The 19,260-nt window shown below is 47.1% G+C and overlaps 1 protein-coding gene across 1 annotated transcript in view; it reads right to left on the reverse strand.

The window, feature by feature from the left end:
- The window catches only part of Nid2 (nidogen 2), a 61,723-nt gene that overhangs the window by 2,251 nt on the left and 40,212 nt on the right, over positions 1-19,260 (reverse strand). Inside the window, exons 12-18 of the mRNA XM_004835536.4 lie at positions 13,038-13,157; positions 11,058-11,291; positions 7,541-7,762; positions 6,816-6,985; positions 4,575-4,704; positions 3,798-3,969; positions 1,180-1,337 (exon numbers count right to left, since the gene is read on the reverse strand). Coding sequence (XP_004835593.2) covers positions 1,180-1,337; positions 3,798-3,969; positions 4,575-4,704; positions 6,816-6,985; positions 7,541-7,762; positions 11,058-11,291; positions 13,038-13,157 — 1,206 coding nt within the window. The remainder of the gene's footprint in view (positions 1-1,179; positions 1,338-3,797; positions 3,970-4,574; positions 4,705-6,815; positions 6,986-7,540; positions 7,763-11,057; positions 11,292-13,037; positions 13,158-19,260) is intronic.

Raw genomic sequence — 19,260 nt, forward strand, 5'->3', positions numbered from 1 at the left:
TAGTCCCTAGGTCGGTAGCATTCTTGTTTTTAATACAAATTCAAACAATTCTTTTTTTTTTTTTTTTTTGGTACCAGGGATCGAACTCGGGTCCTTGCGCTTGCGCAGCAGGCGGTGAAACCACAGAACTAAATCCCCGGCCCTCAAACAATTCTTTTTAAGAAGAGGTATTAATCTGCTGAAGTCTGGCTAGGTTTCTTCCAAAGTTGACGAAGTATTTTTAGAGTTTATATAATTTCAAACAGCCTTCAAATTGTCATAAACATCTAGGTAAATACTTGCCCTTTGCAAAGCAATATATAATGGCTAAAGCAAACTTAACCAAAATCTTTAATTTAAAAAAAAATATTCTCTCGGTAAAAATAAAGCAGCTAAAATGGTAACATGACTATTTTTCAGTGTAAAGGAAGCAATCTTGAAAAGTTTGCAATAGCTAAACAGGTGTTTCTTAAGTTTTGATATTTATAGATAAATTTATTTCAAGTACTTTTAAATACAGTTGGATGGCTGTATCATAAAAGTGCCACACATTATAATCCTTGTTAATTATAAATTCAAGAACACTTTCATATTCTTTAGTAGAATCAGACACAGCATCTTTTCAGTTACAGTGGTGCCTCAGTTCATGAACTTAATTTGCTCCAGGATTCTGGAAAAGATGGCTGTGGTCGTGTTTATCACCTGATGCAGAGTTTGCAAACAAAAACAAAATTTTGCCAAACCAAATTGTTGCAAACAAAAGTGTTCGTGAGCTGAGATACTGCTGTATTCTACCACACAACAGAAATAAAGCTAGGTGCTAAATGTATTAGAAGGTATTCTGACATTGCTTTCAAAGAATGTCCGCAGCAACATAACGTACTGACTGTAAATAATGGCCCAAAAGACAAAATAACCTCTATTTAACTTTGTGAATTCAACAGTGACTACTATACTTTCAAATGCAAGTCTGCCAAGTGCTCATGTTGGGCAAGGTGAACAGCACAAACTTAATGCCTAATTCAGCCCCCTGTTACCCAAATTCCAAAAGTTAGAATCATTACAAAATTGTTTCAAACTTTACAGATCAAATAGATTTGCTGTACAGGTATAAACTTAAATCAAGATCTAAATGATAGAATTTAGGTTTATAGTAAAATTTGTCTTCAAATCTACTGTAATGTATTTCATCAGTATTACCTGCATCTGCCCAGCACAGCAGTTTAGAGGAGGCGTCAAAAGTTAAGCCATTGGGTAATCCAATGTCTTTATTAACCAAAATTCTTCTGTCTTCTCCATCTAAAGAAGATGTTTCAATTTTAGGAGCTTCTCTATTCCAGTCGGTCCAATACAAGTTGCTGTAGGTAAATTTTTAAAAGCAAGATTGTAAAAGAATAGCTGTGCAGGAGTTGGGGGATGTAGCTCACTGGGAGAGCACTTACCTAACACATGGGAAGCCCGGGTTCAATCCCCAGCAACCCCAACCCCCATAAAAAGCCATGCATCCATGACAGGCATCATTGGTTTCCATCTCCAGGTATGCTCAGCCTTAAGTAATGCCCTTGAGCTTGGGGTAGATTTAGTATCTTGCTTCTAGTGAGTGAAATGTGGCACAAGTGATAGGACATCACTTCCAACTTAGGTTTCAAAGACCTGGCTTCCACCCTGGGTACTGTCTCTCGTGCCCACTGAGAGAAGCCAGATGCCATGCTGCAGGTGACCCTACAGAGACAAAAGGTACTCATTTGCCCAGGACAGGAAGCCCACTGGGCCTTCCCCCTGCTGAGCTCTGAGGTCACTCGGCTTGGCCAGTACAGTACACCGTGGTTGTATCCTTGTGAGAGAGGTCAGAGGCCTTCAGTAAGCCACACCAACTGCTGACCCACACAAAGTGAGATAATGTTTGTCCTCTTACGCCACCAAGATATTGAGCACTGTGTTACACAGCAACTGATAACTCAAGTATAGCCATATCCTACTTTTACCTACAGCACAAGGTTTTCTGGTACTTACAACTGTGTGGAAGAAGTCATCATTTTAAGGCCCTATCAAAATCTTTGCCTCTGGAACACCTCTGACTCAACTGCCCAGACACCCTTAAATTTGTTGAAATCTTGAACTGGATCTTGGGCTTAACATTTAAAGAAATGAAGTTGTTAGGGAGGGTCTGGCTCTAGAAACCATGGAACTTAGACCAGAGATTTGAAGAGAAATCCTCAGGAAATACACGATATGGCATCTGCTAAAGGAGAATCTCCCTGGTCCTGGGGTGGAAACACTGAGTGAGGCACTTAAGAGTTTTAAATGCCCTGTTAAGAAGTGCAAAATGGGCCAGGGGTCTAGCTCAGTGGTTCCGCCACCTGCCTCAAAAGTGGAAGGTCCTGAGTTTGATCCCCGGTACCAAAAATAAAAAGCAATGGACACTTAGAATGTGTCAGTTGAACACAGAGAAAACCAAAGGGGAAGAGCTCATGAGGTTGCCCTATAGTTCTGCCCAACCCATAAAGCACTGGGGAAGGTGGAGCTGGAAGCGAGAAAGCCCCCTCTGCTCTGTGCTAAGGTAGAAGCAGCCATGGGGTGGAATGTGCTATCACTCCATCATTTGATCTGTCCCCTTCCCAAAATGATTTAAGACACTGCAAACAGTCCTGAACGAGCTCACATAGACACAAATCATATGGTACAAATTACTCGTGGATTGTCTGAGGAAGAAAATTGTAAGGGTAAGATCTATAGGAAGAGAAATACACAGGAAGACTTAATGAGTGAGCCCTTAAGCAGCTGTGGAAGATTTAGTTACATGTGTTACATTAAATTATTTTTAAAGTCCTACTATTTGCTATCTTGATAAGGAACAAGGATGTTCTACTTTCATCTTTGTGTGTGTGTGTGCTGGGATTTGAACCCAAGGCTTGGCAGACGCTCTGCTTTCATTCTAAACTCTTGGCTGTGATGTGGATTTCAGCTTTAAAGGATGCCTCTTCCTATCAACCATGGAGCACACGGCCAAGGCACCCTGCTTACCAGCTGGCAGCTCCCCCTGGTTTTAGGCCAGGCACCAGAACTAATAGGCGCTGTGAATGAAGAAAGGCAAGCTTACTCAAAGCTTTTGGGAGGTTCTTATGGCTAAATCAAGTGCAATAAAGAAAGATCTACCTTCCCCATGTGTAGAACCTGAAGTTTAGAACCACTCTGAGGCCCCATACTTGCTATGTGCAAGTCAAAAACCACTTGCTGAAGGTTTTTACTGATTTGAAGGGCTTCCCTGGAATTCTGTTGGGTAGAAGTTCTACTCAAATACGGTGAGATTTTCTCAAATACGAAAATATTCCAGGTTCCACTAAGTCTTGTTTGTCCCAGTTGATGGCCTCAGCGTTTGTCCCAGATAGGGAACATTTATCTCGACTCTTCACTACAGTAAAGCCAGCCCAGAAGAGTAACATGCCCAATATTTGAGCTTCGCTGAGCCTCACCAGTGAGTACACGGGGGAAACACAGCTGTGGTGTTAACGGTTTCTAAAAGTGGGCAGGGACCCACTCCCTGGCCCAGGCAGCCCCTGCCCCCTCATCACCCTGAACTCTCCCCATGTCACTTCAGCGCCTAATACGATTCTCATTTGTTCACTGACTCCTTTTCTCCTAACAGAACGAAGCTCCATGAAAGAACACACCCTGACTGCCTACAGAGTGCCTGACACCCAACACGTCCTCAATACTCTATCACGCTCCCTTCTCCATCCCCACACTGTATTTAATATTCACAAGCTGGAAAAGGGGATCTACAGGGAAGAGAAAAGATGCAGAGGAAGCCAGCTGACCCTCGGATCGGATCCACAGCGATGGCGCGGGGGTTCACTAGGTCGGTGTGGAAGAGGACCCTGCGCTCGGAGCCGTCCAGCCTGGCCCTCTCTATCTTATCCAGGCCGCTGTCCGTCCAGTACATGGTCCTCCGGAAGTGGTCAATGGCAAGTCCTTCTGGGCTTATCAGACCTGAAATGGGAACAAAGGTGGGGCTGGAACACTCGCAGGGTGTGAGGGTGAAGAACTCAAGCGGAGATCTGCCATGTATGAACATCTTAAAAAAAGAAAAAAAAGAGCCTGAGTGTCTCTAAGTTCCTGGAACCAGCTTAACAGAGAAAGCGATGCTTTTGTTACTTGTTCTACCACCTCTAGCTAACAGACACACTACACTGGTGACACCGAGCATCCGTAGTGATGGGCCGGGAGCATAAACTATCACTACCTGAACTCCTACCGTTAGTTGTTTTTTTTAGAAGAGTTCATCATCATCAGAATCACCTTTTCATTCTTTTGTTTTGTTTTGTTTTTGGTACTGGGGATCAAACTCGGGTCTTTGAGCTTGCGAGGCAGGTGGCAGAACCACTGAGCTAAATCCCCGGCCCCACTTTTTCATTCTTTATGTGAACATGTTTGTTTTCAGAGAGGTCAGTCTTGTACAGCTCAAAAAAGTGACTTGCACAGGACTTAACCTCCCCTGTTCGATGAAAAGAGAGAAGACTTCGGCATAAAGCAGTCAAGTGACTTAGTAAAATAAGTGAAATGCAAAGCTCACGCTGCTGAGTGAAGTCACTCACCTGAGTTAATGACAGTCTCAGGCTCTGCTCCTGGCTCCAGGCTAGCACGGCTGATTGTCCGTCCAGCAACATCTGTCCAGTATACCATCCTTTCCCGGCAGTCATAGTCAATTCCCACGACTATGGAGCCCTTCGTGGACCAAATCATACAATCAGAAGAACTGGGATTGTTTGGAATCTCCCTCAAGTTCACTTTCATGCATAGCTACAGCAAGCAACCCTGCACTTAGTTTTGTAGAAAGTGGACAGAGTGTTAAGGGAAGTGGGCAGTAGGGACCTCCCTGGGGCTACTTACTGTGTGGCACTGGTACTTAAAACTCTTCGTGCCTTTGTCCCCTCAGTTTGCAAAATGAGGCTACAAAAATTAATACTATAAATGCATATAAAGTATCATAATCAGTAGTTAGGATACAGACATAGGTGCTATAATAAATAGGTGCTGTTACCGGCAGTAAAAGCAATAATTTGATGATTAGAGGACATAGTTTCAGCAAAGTAAGTCCTTAATACCTGGACAAAAGCTAAATCCTTTCAAATGTTATTGGTACTTTTTGAAAGAGCCTTTCTAAAATTTGTCAAGATTTCTCTATTCCCCTATGCACCGGTTGAGATCTCTGCCCTCCTTGAGGTACAATCACTGATACTCCCACCTACTATAAACAAAACAAGTCTTCCATTGTACTCTGTATGAAAGAAAGTCTGTAATTTGATGAGGTAAAGAAGTGGGAAACTGTGGCCAGCCAACCCTGGCCAACAGGCTCTGCCCTCCTTCCTTTTTGCTAAATAATGATCATTTTTTATCATAATGCTGAGACTGGATATTCTTTCCTTCAACACCACAGAAGACTTGCTCCATTTGGTTGCAAACCCAGACTCTTGCTCTGAGCCCCAGCAGATGTGCAGAGAGGACATCCAGAGGCCATCTGGCAGTCCCTGAGGGTCCATCAGTTGCAGCCTTGGCCAGCCGAGCCTCCTGGAGCTTGGCCTGACTCGGCACGGAGAGAGCAGTCGGCACAGGGGACTACAAAGGCTGCTCAAGACAGGCAGTTTGTACGGGGTGGGGAACCTCAGACCAGTGATCCTTTTACTTGAAAATTAGCAAGTCATTTGTTCCAGGCAAGAGCACATATATATTCATATGGGCTTGCGCTAACCTAGGGAGCCATGATATTCCTAAACCCATGTATAATGACTTCAAAGTTTCATGCAAAGAATTTCCCAGTGTAAGTAAATTTCCCTAAGATGAGCTTATAACCTATGCCTTGTTTCTTCTTGTTCCTCCACCACAGCCACCCCAACTCTGCCCCATTAGGGACAGTTCAGAGCTGTCTTCCAGCCATCCCATGTGGCTAGAATGAAAGATGGGCCAGAGTGAGGTGGCGGCAACATCAAAGTTTCTTTCTACCTCTTTCTGAGAAACTTCTACTAAAAAACAACATGCTTGAGTCTGCTGAGAGGCAAAATCCCTCTAATCCTAAGACAGGAGAAAAATACATCCTTTTCTGAACACTGGCTGCTTTTAAGATTGTTAGGAACCAAATAAGTAATTCATTAACAAGTAAATATCAACATGAGCACCGTACCATTTTTCTACTGGATGAGCAAGTACCCTGTGTGTGAAGTTTAGAAATAGGCAAATCCCAATTGTATTTGTAAAAGTCCTTCTGGGGAACCCTTTCTCTTTACCCCATTTTAGAGAAGAAATCCCTCTCTGAATTGCAATACCTTGGCAACTGAGAGGCTGCTGGCTCAGCAAGCAGCAAGCATCCCCTAGGGAAGGCTCCAGCTGCTCCTTCCCCAGCATTACACTCCCTGAACCTTCCCTGCAAAGGAGTCAAAGAAGCCAGCCAAAGCTACACAGCCAAAATGGGCGGGAGGGCCAGGGAGGCTGTGGAAGTCTGCTTTCCACTTGGGGCTCTCAACTGACTCCCGAAACTGCACTCTGTAGCTGCCACCTCCTGTCCTTTTGGCTTCCAGGATCTGTGGAGATGTCTGGCATCGTAAGAACCCTGAGAACCTGGGTTAAGATTCTGCCAATTTCCCCAGGATCATCACATCACATCGCCTTGCAAATCATGACCACCCTGAAATCCCATGAACCCCCAAAAGAATGGGCATGGTCCATCAGATGTCACTCCCTGCAAGAAAGCCAGGCCCAGGGAGGAAGTCCTTTGCCCTGTGGCCTGGTCCTCAGTGGGCCTTCTGGAAGCCCCGCGAACCCCAACCCAGACCCCACTTTACATGCAGAGAGAGCAGGGTCCTGGCCGCGTCCTTCTGAAGCCTGGTGCCGTTGAGGGGCAAGTAGCCGATCTGCTGGCCCTGGGCATAGAGCAGAAAGGTGCCCACAGACGGAGGGTTCACATCGGGCCTTGGCGTGGGTCGGACGGTGGGTGGAGCCACGGTGGGAATACCTGCCCAAGGGACAGAGGAGGGTGTAGGGAGGGAGGGGAGGAGAAACAACGCGGTGGACAGGGGGACAACAGATTACTTTCTCACATACCACAGCCTCCAAATATATCAAAGGTTCTTCGCCCTAACCAGATGTGCTCCAGATGTTCTTCAAAAGGAATTCTAATTTCTAGGGTTCTTTTTTCAAGAATCAATTATGTAAATCATTGCCAATTACTAGGGAGGAAAGGCAACAAAACGCTTCCCTCACAACAAAGAAAAGAAGGGTTTTTTGGTTGTTTTAGAAGGGATAAAACCTCCTTGGGGCCCCAGGGTGACACTGTCCCCTCTGGCCCCGGGTTGGAGAGGGGGAGTAAATGAGTGTTGAAATGAATTCCAGCTGTTCTAATTACAGCAACTGCATGTGACAAAACCGACACTATCTCCAAACTGGGACTGTGGGGCGAGCCAGGTTATAAATGGGCCCAGCACATGGGTGAAGTGACTTCTTCCATCAGGCACGGTAACCCTCCTGTCCTCCCGAGGGCAGCCCCTACAGAGACTCGTGGGACACTTACATGAAGGGGTGATGCCTGGCTGCGAGCGCGTGCCCTGCACCTCTCTGCCGTCCTTGTCCACGCACCAGCAGAAGTCGCTCTTCCCGTGGCACTGCAGGGGCCTGAAGTGGCCCAGCTCATCACACTGGGGCACAAACTGGTCATCCCTGGGCGTGCCGCCGTAGTGCTCCAGCAGGCTTTCCTTCCAGCGCTCGCAGAGGGTCCGGGGCCTCTGGGTGGGCTCTGAGCAGATGGGGAAACAAAGCCTTTGATTGCCGGCCAAGGACAGAATGGAGCTCGAGGTCTCCACACCTGACCTCCACGCCTCCCTCTGCCTCCTGTCCAGGACTGAGGCCTCAGCCCAGCCCCTGGATGCTGGGCCAGGGAAGCAACTGTGTTCCAAGCAGGTCTCTGTGGGATCAGGGCTCGTCTCCTCATGCTAGGAGGAGCTGCCATCAAAGCTGGGCCACATCAAGAAAGAAGGGGAGGCGGGGCAAGAGCTGCAGCCCAGGGAAGGGGCTGATCTTGCTGAGGCCGGCAGAGGCCCATGGGGATATCCTGCCTGCACCCCGGGCACCTGTGCTGACAGAGCACTGTGCAGACTCTTTGGGGGACTCCGAGGCCTGTGTGATGCTTACCAGCCAACAGTTCTTTCCCACTCACTTCAGTCTCCGAGATCTGCCACTGGGAAAGCTATCTTGAGCCTGGTCCGAATGCATCTTAGCATTGCTGAGAGCCAGGAAACAGCTTGAAATTGAGTCTCAGACAGCTCAGTTTCCAGAAGGTCTTTAGTCACCCTACCCAGGGACTGTCTCAAAGCCACTCTTTTCTGCAGCTCATCTCTTCTTTTCTGCAGTGTCTTCCCTTCCGGTTTCCTCTCCAGACCATGGCTGATGTCCTGCTGGCTTCTGTGCAGAGCTGTTCCCTCCCAGACAGCTGCCACAGGGCCATGGAGCCTCTGTCCCAAGCACAGGTGCTTCTGTCTGAAAAGACTCTGTTGCCGGATGTTGAAACAACTTGTTCATTTATGATAGGGTTACCCAAATAGGGTTACTTAAATAAAAGGAAGAGCATCTGCTTTTTACTTCCTGAAACTGAAAGCCTATGGTCTGCAGAATCACACAGCCAAGAGTCTACTTGCACTACCTTTGTTTGCATGTGACGGGAATCTCAGAGTAACACTAACAAAGCCACAATGCCCATCAACCTGCTCTTCTCGTCTTTTCATTATCAGTAAATAGCACCTCTGTTTTCCCCATTGCTCACACACAATCATCCTTGACTCCTTTCTCTTCCTCTCCACATGTGATATGTCATAAAATCCTGTCATTTCTACCTTCAAAACACATTGAGGATAGCTTTAGTGCTTCCTACCTCCTGGCTGAAGGGCCTTCAGCCCATTATGCTGGGCCTTGCTCCTGGCTGTCCTCTCTCCACACTACTGGGCCCTCTCTCCTTTCCCCTAAATCCCTGGAAACTCACCCAGCAGCCAGAGTGGTCCATTTCAAACCCAAAGGCACCTCACACTAGTCTCTGGCTCAAAACCCTCCTATGACGTCAAAGAACAAAGAAATACTACAAGGGGGCTGCAGCATGGACAGCTCCATGGGAAGGTGGGAGAATGGAGAATCAAATCCTCCAAGCGCAAATCCAGCCAGGCCCACCGCCAGACTCTGCCGGTCTGGGGCAAGCAGAAGCCCTTCAGTTTGCAGCTGTAGCTCCCTGACCACAGGAGGCAAAGGTCTCTCTGTGACCTCATGGAGATGGTAGGACTCTGAATTCCTTACCCACATGTGGCTCAAGGAGTGAGGAGACAGGACTGCTACTTCTTCCAACACTAGCTGTCTGCTTCAAGGTGGGATACCCCAGGGAAGTGCCAACACTGCCCCATCCACACTCAACTCTGAAGACCCATTCTCGGTCCCAGGGCCCACTCAGCCAGGCCCATCTCTCGGTCTGGAACTCGGGCACACAGCAGTCAGCCTCTGGGAAATAGGTCTCAGGTCACTCGGACGTGGGCATCTCTCTCATTCCTTGCTGTTGGGAGCTACTTTTCAATCCAGCCATGACTTTATTTCTCTTCTGCTTCTGGTTGGCAGGGGCTTAAATATTCTGAAATCTTGGGCACAAAGTGTCTTCACCCCCTCAAGTCGACCCCATTATGCACATGAGACTAATCAAAACCGGCAGCGAAAATCAAACCAGTGCCAAGGGAGAGAAGTCCGGCCATGAGAAAGTCTGCACCGAAAAATGTGTCCCTATTTCAGTGATTAACACCCCAGTCCAAGCCACTGTCTTTAATCCATGCTTCTCTTAACAAAGTGCACAAAATTCTGAGCCATGCTCCTAAGGTATCTTCAAACCGTCTGATTTTTCTAAATCCCAGCTAGAATAGAACCTAGACCTTTTAAAGAGAAGCCATGAGAGAATGGGATTTCTATGTACTTTTTTTTTTTACCTGCAGAATTATTTTTCCTAAAACTCAGGACAGACAGGGACTAGGAGTGTCACTGTGGATCAAGGCCGTGACCAGTTTTCACCTATATAGATCTGAGAACCACTCAAGTCCTGGGCGTAACAATAAGATCATTAAAAAAATTATTGGTAATTCTCGAGCTCTGGTCACTCTTATAATCCATTAAAAGCCAAGAATAGTATGATATTTTTGGAACTCTTCTCAGTAGTAAAAACGGATCTTGGAATACAAGCTTACAGATAAAAGAATCATTTTGGCTAAAACAGCATCAAACCAATCCTATGTCCTTCATCAGAGTTCTTCCATAATAATAATAATTAAAACACTTTACGCATCTCTGAACAGTTCAACAAGGAGCAGAGCGCTGCCTCGGCAGCCTGCTGCTGGCATCAACTCTGAGCGCTTGCTAACCACGTGCCACCCGACAGGCAGCTCGGGTGATGACAAATGTTCATCCTCACCATCTCAGATTGTAGAAACAAAATGCAGGTTCCCTTCTCTTACAAGGGCATCGGAGGCAAGAGGGATTCCCCGTTGCCGTGTTGGGGAGGCGAGAGAGGGCTGGGCATGGAGTTGGAGGAGACAAGCGGATCCATCACCGAAGTTTCAGTGATTTTCCCATCGATATGAACACAGCCTTCAGACTGTGTCCTGTAACTGGGAGAGGCAAGGAGAGGTGCGAGGCAGCTTTCCTTCTAGACAAGATGCTGGTCTGGCCAGGCCCTCCGGCTCTCTAAGATATCTCACTGTGCCTCAGTCTGACAAGATACTCAATCTTGACTCCTGGTCTGGAACTCCACGAGGGTCTCAGTGGCTGGCACTCAGTGTGTGACAGAGGCTCTGCCATATGCATGCCTGTGTGTCCCAGAACACAAACACACGCAGAGGTGTGCACAGCTCATCCAAGCGCTCCTCAGAGAACAGTGATTGTCAGAGGATGGTGACAGCCAGCCCTGTGTCCACATGGTCTGGAATGGGTTACAATCTACCCCACCTCAGTGCCATTCTGCCTCTTCAGGCCTCCTGATCTGGGGTACGAAGTTTGTTTTGGGGTGCGCTCACCTGGTGGTGGTCCGCAGTGGGGAGGGGTGGAGCCTGATGGTGTGTGGGTGCCAGGGACTTCGTTACCACTGGAGTCCACACACCAGCAGAAGCCAGTGCTGCTGTGACACTGCAGAGGCTGGAAGTTGCCCTGCTCATCACACTGGGGGATGTGGACACGGGACCCTGGGTAGACGTGCTGGGCCTGGGCGAGGTGCCGCTGGTATTCACAGGCCTCCATTCCTGTGGTGGCATCTTCCAGAGCCAGGGCAGAGGGAGACACGAAGAGAAATAAAAGGAACTGTGACCTACACTGTGACAAGCCAACATCAAAGTCTTTTTGTACTGAGAAGTTTTTTCCCTACAGTTGGAAAGCAGCATGACACGGGAATAACAGCAAAGCACTGGGATTTGGGAGCCCTAGATTCTTATTTTAGCTCTGCCACTGTCTAGTTTGTCCCCAATTCTCTAGGTACCCCGTAAGTACCTCATGCCTACAAGGGGTCTCAAAATACATAGCGAATGTTTAGATTTAAAAATTGTATCACAGTAAAAGACATACTTCCATTAATACTCCTCAAAACACTCCTCACTTCAAGCACGTCTCATCATTTTTGCCACTTTCTGAAGCAGATCTGGAAGTCCTCTTTTGTGAGTGTCTTTACAAGGTGTGATTAAAAAGAAAAAGTAGGGCTGGGGATTTAGCTCAGTGGTTCCATTGCCTGCCTCGGAAGCACAAGGTCCCAAGTTCGATCCCCGGTACCAAAAGAAAAAATGTGGTGCCTGCTATCCAACGGAAAGGCAGGCTCATAAAAACATTACGCTGTGTTCTTAGCCACCTGAGTCACTGGATCTGGTACCAGGCAGCTCCTGGCTCTTCCCCAAAGTCAAAATGACCATGAAAGGTAAATACTTCAAATCAATTCAGGACACTGAGGCAGCCAAGACAGTGCAACTGAAGACACAAAAGAGGACTCCAGAACGGCATTAGAAAGTGGCGAGAACGATGGGATGAGTGCACTCAAAGCAAGCAGCAGTAGTATGAGGAGGGGTCAGCACCAATGTGTCTTTCACTATGATCATTTTTAAAAAATTTTTAAAACATTCACTGTATTTTTAGATAACATAGTTCATATATAATGCAGCCCTGTCCTCGGGGGCCTAACACCATCCAGGTAAAATGAGAAGAAACCCGTGGCATCCACCCAAACAGGCCCAGAGACTGTGGGGAGGACACAGAGCTTAAGTCTGAGAAGACCCAGGTTAGTGTGGGCCTCGCTCCCCAAAAGCTGCCCCGAAAGGTGCTTACTCCTTACTTATACTAGCCCACATGACTGCAATTCAATAAGCTCCCCGGAGATATTGCATCCAAATCACACTCATCGTGGCAAAACAGATCACTAGGGTAGTTAGCCAGAGCTGCCACTGAGTAGGATGAGGGCCGCTCACACCCCAAGCCTGTGTGGGTGCTAATAACCAGTGAGTTACAGGTGAAGCAAGCAGCGGGAGGTACAGTGGACCCTTGACTTACGAACTCAATTCGTTCTAGAAGCTGATTGTAACTCAAGTTGGTCAACTGAGGCTCAGGCTCTTCTACACAGCCTTCAAAGTCTCTCTCCTGTACACAGGCAGATTTCAGTATCCTTAGAGAGACACTGGCCCAGGATTTCTCAGTTAACCCACACAGGAAAGGATGCTGTAATGTTCCTTCCAGGACTCAAGAGTTAAATCTGTATCTGAGACCATCTGGAAGCAGGAGTGGCCAGCATTTGGGTTGTAACTCAAGAATCTGGCGTAAGTTAAAACTAAAATTCTGGTCACAACTCAAGTTGTTGGTATGTCAGGCCAGTCGTAACTTGAGGGTCCACTGTAACTGGGGGCCTGAAAACTATCCACAAAGGCCCCAGAGCAGGCTAAATCAAGTGTGGGCTGAGGATCAGAGAATGATACCCTCAAAAGAGCCAGAGATGTAAGTGGCTGATGCAGCCCCGCAAACCTTACCAGGTGTGCAATGAAACCCATCTCCATGATGTCCAGGTTGGCAACGGCAGGAGAAGGAGCCAGGTGTATTGTAGCAAGCAGCTGCTGGGTGACATCTGTTTTCCGTACATTCATCAACATCTGCAGGGGGCAGGAACGGGGACAGGGAGAGAGGGAAGGAAGGAATAGATGACTTCACTGTCCACCACCTGTGTGACCACCCAGCTCAGTGCCCCGGGATCAACAAGGGGCCAATTTCAACAGATCTTGGGCACGAGCAGAAAAATGTCAACACTTAAAAGAGAACAAAAGGCCCAGGTACACATGAGTTAACACATGAGACTAAGAACATTTAGTGTAAACTAGGCATGGTGGCTCACGCCTGTAATCCCAGCACTCAGAAGGCTGAGGCAGGAGGATCACTGTGAGTTCGAGGCCAGCCTGGGTGACACAGCGAAACCCTGTCTCAAAAAAAAACAAAAACAAGAATGTTCGGTGTGGAAATCAAACATGTGGCCAATCACAGATAAAAATATCCTGCAGTATATTTCTAGAGCATCTTTCATCTGCAGTGAATTCCCGGAAGTTATTACCTTTAAACAAACCTTTAGACTATAAATCACTACTTTCCTTTTGGTAACACTACAATAAAGATAAATATAGGTAACAATAGTTTTTTTCCTTTCCATGGCTGACACCATCTTCCTATAACATTCACGCAGAGATGGAAGGAGTCTGATGAGGCACCAAACACATTTTCAACTAAGTTAGAAGCATGTGTAGCCTTGCCTAAGAGGGACCTCCCTTCGCCAGAAATTTTTTGTCTTCCACTTTTTTTTTTTGGTACCGGGTATAGGACTTGGGTCTTTGCCCTTGCAAGGCAGGTGGTGGAACCACTGAGCTAAACCTCTGGCCCTGTCTTCCACTTTTAAAAGAGGAAAAAGAGAAAAAGAAAAAAGTGGTACCAGTACACCTGAGTTAACACATGAATAAAGAAAGCCTAAATTTGTCAGGCATATATCAATATAAACAATTCAGGGCCCTGGAAGCTCCACATGATATTTTGAGAATTTTCATAATCCTATTTCTCAAGTACAAAATCCTGACACTTCAAACTGAAGCCAATTCACACCCCTTTGGATTTTATTTACCAAAATCAGCACAGCCTGACAACAGCAGGTCCCTCACTCATCTCAAACACATCCCCTCCCCCAAACAAGAAATTGAGAGTGGATTTGTTAACACTAATCCCAATACTCCGGTCACATAAATCTTTCGCCATTTACACTAATGCCCAGTGGATGAGATGAACTCTTCTAAGGGCAGCAAGTCTTCTAGAGTAAAAGGAGGATAAACAAAGGGTCCAGATCTGATCTAGGCTTGACTGAAAATAAAACAAAGCATTAGTCACATTCACTTTTTTTTTCGTAGTAAAGATTGAACCCAGGGACTTTTTGCTGAGTTACACCCTCAGCCCTTTTTATATTTTATTTTGAGACAGACTTTCACTAGGGTCCTAAGTTGCCTGGGTTGGGCTCGAACTTGAGTTCCTCCTACCTCAGGCTGCCAGAGTGCTGGGGTCACGGTGTGCACCACCGCACCTAACGTAGAATCTTTCTTTTGGTACCGGGGATCGAACTCGGGTCCTTGCATTTGCGCAGCAGGCAGTGAAACCACAGAGCTAAATCCCTGGCCCTAGAATCTTTTTTTAAGAAGGTGTGAATCGAAAAAGACTGTGATGGGATGACTGGCGTGAATGAGTGAACGGCTTCTCCTTAGTACAGCTCAGGGCAGGACAGGAGCTGATGTGAATGGTGTGGGAACAGGGGCGCTCCTCAGCCAGCCTCCCCTGACTCAGGTATGATCGCTTCCACTGCTATCCCTGCCATCTTGCTCTGACCACCTTCCCATGTGGGGACATGTGGACATGTGGACATGTGTGACACTGCAGACAAGAAACTCATACTGTAATTAGCAAATGGGCATTCTGCTTATCTTCTACCTCAGGGGAATTTAGTCCATATATATCAATGCTTTTGCATCTAAAAGAATCCTCAATGCCCAACGCCATCAAGTCTAACTCCATCCAGAGAGGCTCTCCCAGGAGAGCGCCTGGCCTTCCTGCTCACCCTCCTCTCACGGACTAAGCCAGGAAGTAGTTACCAATTCACCTGCAAGGCTAGAATAAGCAAGGTATTTTAATTAGCTCCTCAGTTACCCACAAACAAATCAGTATTGTCATATTTCATGGTCCTTTGGGGCCCCCTCTGTCTTTTCAAAAGGACAGCTCCAATGCTCTGTGGACAAAGCTGGTGACCATCTAGCTCCTGGGGCCTGGAGGAGGCTGCAAATCTGGCTGCAAAACCAAAGTGGCAAAGATGAACATCCAGCCAAGTGCAGGAAATAAAGCCACTGACAGTACGTAAGCTAGAAGTACTTCTAATAATAACAGGAACCCCAAGCAATGACCGGAAGCAGGACTTCCTGAGACACAGGGCCTATTTCTAGAGCCCAGGGAGCAGTTTCTTACAGTTATTTTTGAACTAAGGGAGAGGGAATTCCCCAAAGTGACCAAGCTACTGATGTCACTAAAGCCCACAGCGAAGGATTCTGGGCAGACCCGGAAGACCAGGCTTCCTCTCCCAGCTGCTATTATCCAGCAAGGAAGAGAAAGTCCCTGAAGAGACTGCAGGCCTCACACGTAGAGATCCCTGACTCCCAAAAAGCCGGGGCAGGTGAAGGCTCCCTGAATCGCAGCCCCCAACTCCGCCTAGGACAACCTCACTTCACGATCGAAGACAACTGCAATCAGCTGCCCCAGGGCCCGTGCTCAGAGCCAGCTATCGGGTTGGAAGGGAGGCAGGGGGCTCTTTCGCATCTCAAGGACTTTCAGCCCTCAGCAAGGCAAGTGCTCTCCTTGGGTACCATCAGTAGAGGAATCTTCAGGGACTGTAAGAGACTAAGGTCAAGACAAGCAAGGCCAGGGAACAGTCACACCCTTGTACCATGCTGCCATCGGAAGGCGGTCACTTCTAGCACAACTTTATCATCTCTTAAGCTCCCCAAAAACTGGTTTGGAAAATGTGCTTTAAATCCCTCCATTCTGCTCTTATGCTTCAACTTCCTTCTTGGCCCTAGCTCTGAGGAAAACCAGCTGGACTCCTTGGTAGCATCCCAAGCACCGAACTCCAGTCTCCACCTCCCTTTCACTTTTGAGCCCACTGCCATTTCCTGGTGCCAGTTAATCTTGACCCCAGCCAGGGCCCCAGTAAAATCACTGCTTTGGCCCAAGTCGTCACTCTCTTGCTCTCTGTTATCCATCCAAACATCCTGCAGATTGTGCCTTGGGCAGGTGACCCCTCCGGGACCCGCAAGGATAACAGATGTCCTTTCAGTTCCCATTCTCACTTCTCCCTGTGGCCACAGCGACTGTGCCAGGCCTCATCCTACATCTACATTCCGAGCACGGAAAATCTGAGAATGAGGTCTGCACCTCCATTCACACTGGTCCTGCGTGCCGACAGCTCTGGTAACGGCCCATCTGCAGCCCAGCTTCTTCCACTCACGCTTGCTCCGCCCTGGGAAGGCGCCAACTCCAGACAATCTGCTCTCGCAGCAGCAAAATCACCAAGATCCATAAGGACAAACGCGCGTGAGACACATCCAGCTCACACCGACACAGCATCGAAATCACTCCAGATGGAGCAAAGCTGGAGGGGATTTAACTCTATTTGGAGAAAAGCCTCCTGCCAGACTCCATCCAGACTGAGAACCCAAATCCAAGTGCAGCCTTTCCACGGAGCCTGGTTTTGAACAAGCATGGCTGGAGGAAAACCCACACACCCTCCAATGGTTAGTGTGATGGAGTAAAAGGGTGTGCACCTTGAGAATCACACGACCCACAAAACAGAGCTGCCATCCAAGATCGCTGGTCATCCAGACGCTGTGGAACACCTTTAAATAATAGCCCACTCTTACACAGGAACACAGTGTAAGCTTGTTCTGCAAGTTACTGTCCTGATTATTCTTGCCTAATTTATGCAGGGTTGTAAGGAAAATGACAATTTATTCTTGACTGCCACACAATCTGACCGCTCAGAAGCCTACTACACGGGACTGGCTCTGGGGGAAGCTCCACAGTGGCCCCGAGTGATCCTACTCAGTGGTAGGGTCTTATGTCGCCCTTTTCCTTTGAGCAACTTGCTTGTTACCAATACAATAAAGTAACATGGACGGGGAGATCATTTTGCAATGGCGACTCCCATCTTGCTAGCAGGCTTTGTCTCACCGGCTTTAATAAACCAAGCTGTTGTGTCGGAGAGGCCCACGTCGCAAGAAAGAGAAGACTGGCAGCAGCCAGCAAGGAGCTAAGATCTCAGCCCAACAGTCCTGACGCCTGCTCATCACCAGGAATAGCTCCTTTCCCAGGGTGCGCCCTGCCTGCCTGACATCTGGCCTGCAGCCTCCAGAGAGTTGCAGTAGCAACCAAGAATGCCAATACTCTGAAACTCTCAGGGTGGAAAAGCAGCCAACTTTAGGGGTGTAATATGGTCCCCGAGAGTAACCAACATCTTGTAGGACAAGCAGACATGAGAGAAAGGAAAGAAAATGATTCTAAAAAGGAGTAAAGCAAGAAGCACAGAACCTAAATTAACACTGATTAATAGTCATCATACCTAGGTTGCAATTTCAACTATTTTGCTTAGAGCTAAGGAATTAAATACCCCAAAAGCACCATCTCAGCTACTTCAGCAGCCTGTATGAAATTCTGCAGGCAAGATTTTTGTTCTCTATGCCTTCTCATTTCTCACAGCTACAGGTAGGTTCGGTAAAACTGAATGAATTCCACAGGGGTGGAAAAAGCATTATTTGCATGGTCAGGGTTGTGCACACCAGCCTGGCCCCACAGCCAACAAAGGCTCCCCTCCATCTGTGAAGTTCATACCCATCACAGGTAGAAGAGGGGAAGAAGGGAAGGAGAGAGAGAAGAAAGCACAATGAGAATGAGAAAGCAAGCAACAAAGGAAGAGAAAGAGAGCTGATAAGGAAAATAAGAGGAAGAAAGAGCTCTACAAATATAAAAGGATATTATTGTGACACACACTTTACTCCCTGAATTCTTTCTTTAAGACATCATTTCAGTATTTTATAAGGTCATTAAACTAGAACACAGGGTTACTCATTCAAATTTAAATTTTTCAGCATACAAGAGTGATAAAAATACAGTGCATGTTTAATTTTAAAACTTTATTACAGTAAAAGATGCACTGCTGTCAACCCCCCTCAGAATATGTAAAACACTCTCCCTTGCTTCAAACACACTTATTCCATCATTCTTAGCAAAGTGTCTTTTACTGTGATAAACTTTTTAAAAATTTACACTCTGATATCCTTTGATTGTCCCGATAGGAGGCTGTTATATTCTTTCAGTGTAAATGTTCATAAAACTAGATCAGTAGTAGTACTGATTATACAATAGTACTGTTAGTAGTAGTACTGTTATACAATAAGGCTGCATAAACTATTAGGAGCGCACACCTGTGATCCCAGCACTAGGGAGGCTGAGGTAGGAGGATCACTGTGCATTTCAGGCCAGCCTGGGCTACATAGCGCGTTCAAGGCCAGCCTGAACTACATAGTGAAACCCTGTCTCAAAAAAATGGTTTTCTAAATCTACCTGGTCATATGTGATCAGACGGAAACTCAGTTTCATGTCAGTGCCCCGTATAGTTATGGTAAAATGAGATGCTGGGGATGACAGAATGGTGGGAGAGGTGCTTGGAATGCAAGGGGAAGGGCCTGTTGGGGAACTGAACCCCAAGATCCAAGCTCTTGTCCTTTCCTTAACTTGTTGTCTGCTTCTGCTGCCAGATACCTGATGTGCTAAGGACCCTGTGACTCCTGCGACCTTCAGAGCAGATCTCAATAGCATGGCCCCCACTCCTTTTCACCAGATGTTTGTGGGAAGAGGAAAAAATGAGAGAAAAAGAACTAAGAACTGTGTGTGTCAGTCCTTCCAGCTGAGCTCTAGCTCCGAGGAACAGGAGGTTAAAGCTGGCAGCAGCTCAGGAGAACTCCAAGGATGTCTCCTCCAAGGACAACTGTCTTGTCACAGGAAAGTCACCCAGCCTCCCTTCCCGACTCCAGAGACATCTTTTTCTCCTTGGGCAATGCCAAGGCTGTCTGAGGCAAAGGAGGGAAGGCAGAGGCCCCCCATCTCTGTGGAGCTGTGCATCCAGCAGCC

This window comes from Heterocephalus glaber, unplaced genomic scaffold (genome assembly GCF_053883595.1).
Source record: "Heterocephalus glaber isolate CG9 unplaced genomic scaffold, H.glaber_assembly_v1.0 deba00000901, whole genome shotgun sequence".
NCBI classification, from domain to species: Eukaryota; Metazoa; Chordata; class Mammalia; order Rodentia; family Bathyergidae; genus Heterocephalus; species Heterocephalus glaber.